This window comes from Apodemus sylvaticus, chromosome 10 (assembly GCF_947179515.1).
Source record: "Apodemus sylvaticus chromosome 10, mApoSyl1.1, whole genome shotgun sequence".
Taxonomy (NCBI): Eukaryota; Metazoa; Chordata; class Mammalia; order Rodentia; family Muridae; genus Apodemus; species Apodemus sylvaticus.
This window is the reverse complement of record NC_067481.1, coordinates 80737098-80743097: the sequence shown is the minus strand read 5'-3', so window position 1 is coordinate 80743097 and position 6000 is coordinate 80737098. Positions and strand designations below refer to the sequence as shown.

At 47.9% G+C, this 6000-nt stretch overlaps 1 protein-coding gene and 1 long non-coding RNA gene across 9 annotated transcripts in view; one reads left to right on the top strand and one right to left on the bottom strand.

Moving 5' to 3' along the window:
• Window positions 1-845: 845 nt before the first annotated feature.
• LOC127695338 (uncharacterized) lies at window positions 846-2660 on the bottom strand. Of its 2 annotated transcripts, none has more exons than XR_007979966.1 (3): window positions 2490-2660; window positions 1851-1956; window positions 846-1122 (listed from the first exon to the last, which is right to left on the bottom strand). It is a non-coding gene; the product is annotated as an uncharacterized LOC127695338 (long non-coding RNA). The 2 variants fall into 2 exon arrangements; XR_007979967.1 differs by lacking the exon at window positions 2490-2660 and adding an exon at window positions 2205-2483.
• Window positions 1369-6000, top strand: part of Rnf145 (ring finger protein 145) — a 48288-nt gene continuing 43656 nt past the window's right edge. The window contains exons 1-3 of one of the 7 annotated variants that reach the window (XM_052197395.1): window positions 1369-1702; window positions 3925-4021; window positions 4262-4325. In XM_052197395.1, the coding sequence (XP_052053355.1) occupies window positions 3965-4021; window positions 4262-4325 (121 nt within the window). In that variant the 5' untranslated portion in view covers window positions 1369-1702; window positions 3925-3964. Of the gene's footprint in view, window positions 1703-2002; window positions 2094-2844; window positions 2952-3924; window positions 4022-4261; window positions 4326-6000 lie in introns of those variants that run through there. The other 6 variants (XM_052197396.1, XM_052197398.1, XM_052197397.1 and 3 more) reach the window with 6 other exon arrangements.

The following is a 6000-nucleotide window of genomic DNA, read 5'->3' as shown; positions in this document are numbered from 1 at the left end:
ACGGGAAATGGAAGGGAAGATACGTTACTGTGAATTTTAGTGATGGCATTGGCTATATATTATTTATTTTACATGTATTCATTTTTGTCTGCAGATATGTCTGTGCACCACATGTCTGTAATGCCCATAGAGACCAGAGACCAGGGCGTCAGATCCTCTGGGACTGGAGTTAACAGCTACACTTGGGTGCTGAGAATTGAACCTGGGGGTTCTCTGGAAGAACAGAAAGTGCTCTTAAGAGCTGAACCATCTCTCCTGCTCTCATGACATTGTTTATATGCAGAGGTTGTGCTTACAATTTTATAGCAGGGGAGAACCAGAGGTTCAGAATCGTGTGTGTGTGTGTGTGTGTGTGTGTGTGTCTCATGAGTGTTGGACAGAGACACACAAACATCAAACAATAGTCATTTTGTCTTGTGCAGCTTGTAAGGTGGAGGCCTCTTGGCAAGTTTCCCTATGAGCCAGAATGGTTGCAAGGCCTTACAAATTACTCGGTGTTCATCTTCTGTTACCTAGGCACTGCCTAATGAAAGGCCACACTAGTTTCTAGTGGCAACTGACTCTCCAGGGACTAAACTGAAAGCAAGGAACAAGAGAGCAAATGGCAGAAGGTAATAGCGTAGTAATAGATCCCTGCAGAGACCAGCCTAAGTCCTCAGCAATCTTGAGACCTTATACTATAGGAACAGTTTCTGCTCTAAAAGCTTTTACCTTTAAAATACGGCAGGAACGTGCCATAGTATTAGGAGACCAGAGCAGAACAAAAGGGTTTCCTGGATGTCAGGGAGAGGGTGTGTGAGCGCACACTAATGTGTTTTGAACCTTGAACCAAAAGAAATGACAAACCTACTTACACCTTTTATTTTCATACGGTAGTTAATCATTTGCACCAAACGGAGTCGGAATACAGTCCCAGGGAACAATTCTCAACCATTCACTCTCATCCAGCATTTGACCTTTTATACTTCGCAGTCCCTGATGCCTCGGAGACGAGTCTTATTCTAGTCAGGGAGAGAGTTAAAAATTGCTCTGGGTTTGCACGCGGCAGGGACCAGCCTTTCACATTGTCCCACGTGGTCCCAGCAGGTGAGTGTGGGTGTGGGCGCGTGCGGCTCGTGGTGTCTGCGGAGTGAGCGCGAACACGTGTCAGAATGGCTGGGGTCACAGTGCATGTCCGGGTGTCACCTCACCCTTCCTCGGAATAGTCTCCCGGACCAGCACCAGAGAGAAACCGGCGTCTCGGGCCCACTCACCGGAGGCGGTGCGGGAAGATCCCGCCGTGCGCGACTGTGAGTGAGCGTGGGCGCACGGGGGCCGGGCGATGGCGAGCTCGCGCGCAGGCGCAGAGTGCGCGAGCCGGCGGTCGCCGCAGAGCGCGGGGGGCGGAGCCGGAGCGCGGGGACCAGGCCATGGCGGCCGCCGGGCGCTGGTGCCGGCGCTCGGCCCGGGAGCGCCTTTGTCGCCCCGGAGGATGGTGACCTCACGGCTCAGGCCGCTTCCGCTGCCTCCGCCTCCCGAGACGCCGCAACCAAGGCCGGACGCGGGAGAGCCGCCGCTGTGAGCCGCGCATACCGGCTTCCCCCCCACCCCCGCCCGCCATCGGAACCGAAGATCTCACCGGAGGGGCGGGAATCGGAGCCGGGCAGCAGCGGACACCGCCATCCCCAGTGCCGCCCCGCAGGCAGGGAGGCCGCGGCTCCAGGTGACTGCGGTCAGCCGGGAGCATCCCGCAGGCCTGCTGCCCACTGCGCCTCCCCTCCCCCACCCTCGCTCCTCCCCGCCGCGCCCCCTCCTCCTCCTGCTCTTGGCCCGGGCCTGGTCCCCGCTCTGCACCGCGCCCTCCCGCCCACCTCTGAGCAGCGATCAGTCTTCTGCGGCCGCCTCGCAGAGCCTCATACTCGTTCCCGGGGCCTCGGCTGCCTCCTCTCCATCCTCCATCCTTCCTCTCTCCCACGCCTAGAGAGGGAGAGAACCCTCACATTCCTGAGATGCCCTCCCTGGGGCTCACCCCTCTTTGCTCTCCGGTACCCAGGTTGCAAGGCCTTTCCTGGTCTCTCTCGCAGAGGTGCCCAGTCCGGGCTCCTTTGCTCCAGGTTTGCATTTGTAACTTTCCCTATTTTGCGTTTTTGTTCACTCTTTGCTTTCAAGCTTCCTCCCTCTTTCCTGGCGTCCCCTCGCCTCGCAGCCCCTAAACTCAGTCTAACCATGTGCAGTTGGTGTAGGTTGCGGGGTTCAGAAAGACCTGCCAAGCCCATCGAGTAGGGGACCCCTGGCTTAGTGTGCAGTGTGTCTCTCTTCAGCCACGAGCCGCTCATCTCTGACTGTTCCTTTTCTCGCTTGCCGTTCCTGGGTTCGCCCTCTCCACCTCTGCTTTCCCATCCTGGGGTCTTGGTGGAATCAACCCCCTGTTCTATCTGGGGGTTAGGAACTTGGCTCGACGCTACTCTTCTAAGCGCGCCTTTCAGCGTGTGGCGCGATAGCGCCAGCACCTTGGCGAGGCCGGGAACGTCGGGCTTCTCTTCCTGGCAGAGTTTCTGCTCCGTGTAATCCCCTAGCCTTGGGGCTGCTGCGTCCGTGCCGCGCTGCTGTGCTGCGCTAGCTGCCTGCTTGCGGGCGAGCTGGCTTGGGGTTACTACAGTTCAATTGTATCTGAGAAAAGCAGGCGGGGTTGGGGGAGGTGCGGGGAGAGAGTGAGATGGGGGCGGGGGGAAAGGGGCCTTTGCAGTGGGAAGGCATCAAAGATTAATGGATGGCTTTGCATCGCTGTCTGCAGTAAACAGGAAACTAGTCTGAAAGGAAGGGGGGTGGAGGCCGTGTGTGTGTGTGTGTGTGTGTGTGTGTGTGTGTTTATAAAATACCGAGTGTGCAGTTTTGTGGATCTTGAACCAGACCCAAAAGGATGAGCTGTCGGTGCTGCAGTCGTGACCCAGGCTGAGCGCCCAATGGCAGAGGTAGCATTGTTTTCCTTCTCTCTGTCGGGGCCCTTACGTTGGACGATGGCTCTTTCACTTGAGTGTGGACTCTTATCCATGGATGTGGTTTCGGAGATGATGAGGAATCACAGGATTGCTAGTAGTTTCTGTGGAAACCAAGTACATACAAAGTTAGCTAGCAACACAGTGGGAGTGGGGAGGAATAGCTATATTTAAAACGTGTGCCAACGCTTATGTAAGGAAGTTCTCTTTCCTGGTTTCCTCCTTTCTGGGCGGAGTTACTTCGGATTTTAGGGTCCAGCTTCACCCTCTCTTGTCTTTTTTTTTTAAAGGTCTCAGCATCTCAACAGATAACCGCCTTGTTCCCCATTTGTGTAGCATCAGTTTTAGTTGATTTCGATTTTGTTTGAATTGCTGGGGGCAAAGAAAGGTTGATGGTGATGGTTTTGTTTAACTTTTAGATGAGCAAAGAGGTGTAACTTTGAGCCCTGAATTATCTGATGTCAATTTAAGTCCTCATGAGTTTTACATTGAGCCGTGTGTTATTATGTTTGTTTTGTCTTTTTAAAAAGGTAGTTAAGGAGTTGTGGGATTCCTTTTTTCTTTTCTTTTCATAATACCACATTCTCTTGTTTTATTTAAGATAGTTTTCCAGCAGAGCCCAGCCGTTATATTTTTCTTACTGTTGAAGATTCTTTATCTGATTTCTCCCCATTCAAAACGAAACTGCGGTAGTTTTAGAAAAATGCAGAGTGAGGATCTGTGTTTCCTAACCTTCAAGCCCTGTAATAAACTGCACATTATACAAAACACTGTTATCTCCGTGTCTTGGAAAGGCATTTCTTGAAACAGCTAGGGTTTGGGGTTTTGGTGAATATTTATTGAATTTTTCTGTTTCTGGGAAGAAAAATGTTCTTGTTTCTGAGAAGAAAGTTTCCTGTTTCTGGGATGAAAACTTACCATTTTTCATCTGATGTGCTGTCTAAAGTAGGTTTGAGTCATCTTTAGTTTACGTGGCTTGCAGAGACATAATGGAGAATTCATTTCCAGTTTCTTCTGTAACTCCAGGAAATTTTAGGATCTTACAGGTAAGATAAGCTAGTGCAGAAAGTTTATATATTTGCATTCGGGTGTGTGTGTGTGTTTTTTTTTTTTTTTTTTTTTTTTTGCTGTTCCTGTGTCTGGGATTGTTGAGTGTCGTGGTTTTAAGAGAATTCGTAAGCTCCAATTTAATAATTGCTCAATGACTGAGTTTGACCCTAGATCTAGAAAAACATACTAGGTTTGAGCCAATCATTAAGGATATATAATTTCTGTTGTTTATTTAGTGTCTCTGTGTGGGCAGATGTGCAGTATTTTGGTGCTGGTGTGGAGATCAAGGACAACTAGAGAGTAAGTTCTCACTTTGAGCCATGTGGATCTCAGGGATTCATTTTGGGTCTGCACACCTGCCCTCAAGCATCCGAGCCATCTTGCTGGCCCAGTCTGCTGTAGTTTTGCTTCATGTTCTTACAGCCTAGTACTATGGAAAATAAGAGTAATCTCAAGCTTCTACAATCATGGCAAATACCTCTGAATTTTGTCTAGATGTTAGTGCATGGAGTTGGAGAGTAGAGCCTTGATTTTTATTTGCGATGGTTTCCACACGTCCTATGTATGTTTACTTGAGCAAGGTTCAGAATTACAAAGTTCTGAGACATGGGGTCGGTCTTTGCTATTACTTTGCTTTGCTAAGGCCTGTTTCTTCCATGTATTACTACGGGGCATCTTTCTAATGACTTACAACAGGTCCAGAAATAAATGATCCATTGAATAAGTGATGGATTTGTTCTTAAATGGGGTACTTCATCTAGCCCAGTCCCTTTAGATGTTTGGCTCTTGAGTAAATATGTTGTTCTTTGTTTCTGGATAGTCTTCTGCACTGATAGCTTTCGGGACCCACAGTTTCTTTTTTCTTTTCTCTCTTTTTTTTTCTTTTTTGGTTACATTCATGAGACAGGAGCTGTAGGTGGGAGGGAATCCCCAGAGAACATGTACCTTTAGGCTAATGGATTTCTTTTGCAACATAGATGATCCCTATAAGGATTAGGCAGCATTTTTTCCCCACCCACATTCAGATCTAGATTTTCACAGTAGGAGTATGTGCTAATTTTTTTCCTTTAGAACTAGAATAAATGGGAAACTTCATCATTTAAAAACTAACGTTAAACACAGAGGAAGTTTCTAGATTAGATAAATACTGACCACAAATATTAGCTCATTGATGCCTGCTTTTGCTTGTTAGACAAATGACAGTAGTGAATTATATTGGATTCTAGAATATGCAGAAATAGTTGCTTTACCAGTATAGTATTAAGGCTGCCTACCATTGTATAGTGCTTCTTCTGTTTCCCTCTAGGTTGTGGGACATCTCTTAGATACCCAAACCTGCAAAAACTCAGGTCCCTTTCATAAATGGCATATAGCTTATGAGCATCGTTCTGCATGCTTTTATTAAAGTGTATTAATTGCCATTCAGTAGTAGAGGCCTGGGGGCGGGACCCAGGACAGCTGTGGGAGTTGGTTCTTTCCTTCCACCGTGTTGCTTCTAGGGCTTGAACTCAGGCTTCCCGGCTTGGCAGCAAGCTCTCTTCCTTGCTGAACCATCTCAACTGCCATCTCTAGATTCTTTACAATACCTTACCCAATACAGTGTATGAACTAGGTGGGTAATTTTTATACTATATTATTTAGGGATCAGTGACGAGAAAAAGTCTGAACATATTTGGAACAGACATTTTAATATTTTCAGGCCAAGATTTATGACTGCACAGATACAGACCCTGTGGTTATGCAGGGTTGACTATAGTTGAAAGAGCTTCCCCTAAGTTAATGTTTCTCGACTTTGTGGTTTACAGTCAAGGCTGGTTAGAGAGATGTTATTCTTTGTGGTAGTTTTTCCCTTAGGACAGAGTTGCTTTGTTCAAGTCCCATTGTGTATTTTTGTGTATAGGAAAATGATTAAAAGCTTTTACTCACTTCAAGTTATCGGAATTGCAGTCTTTATCTATAAAACAACAATAGCGTA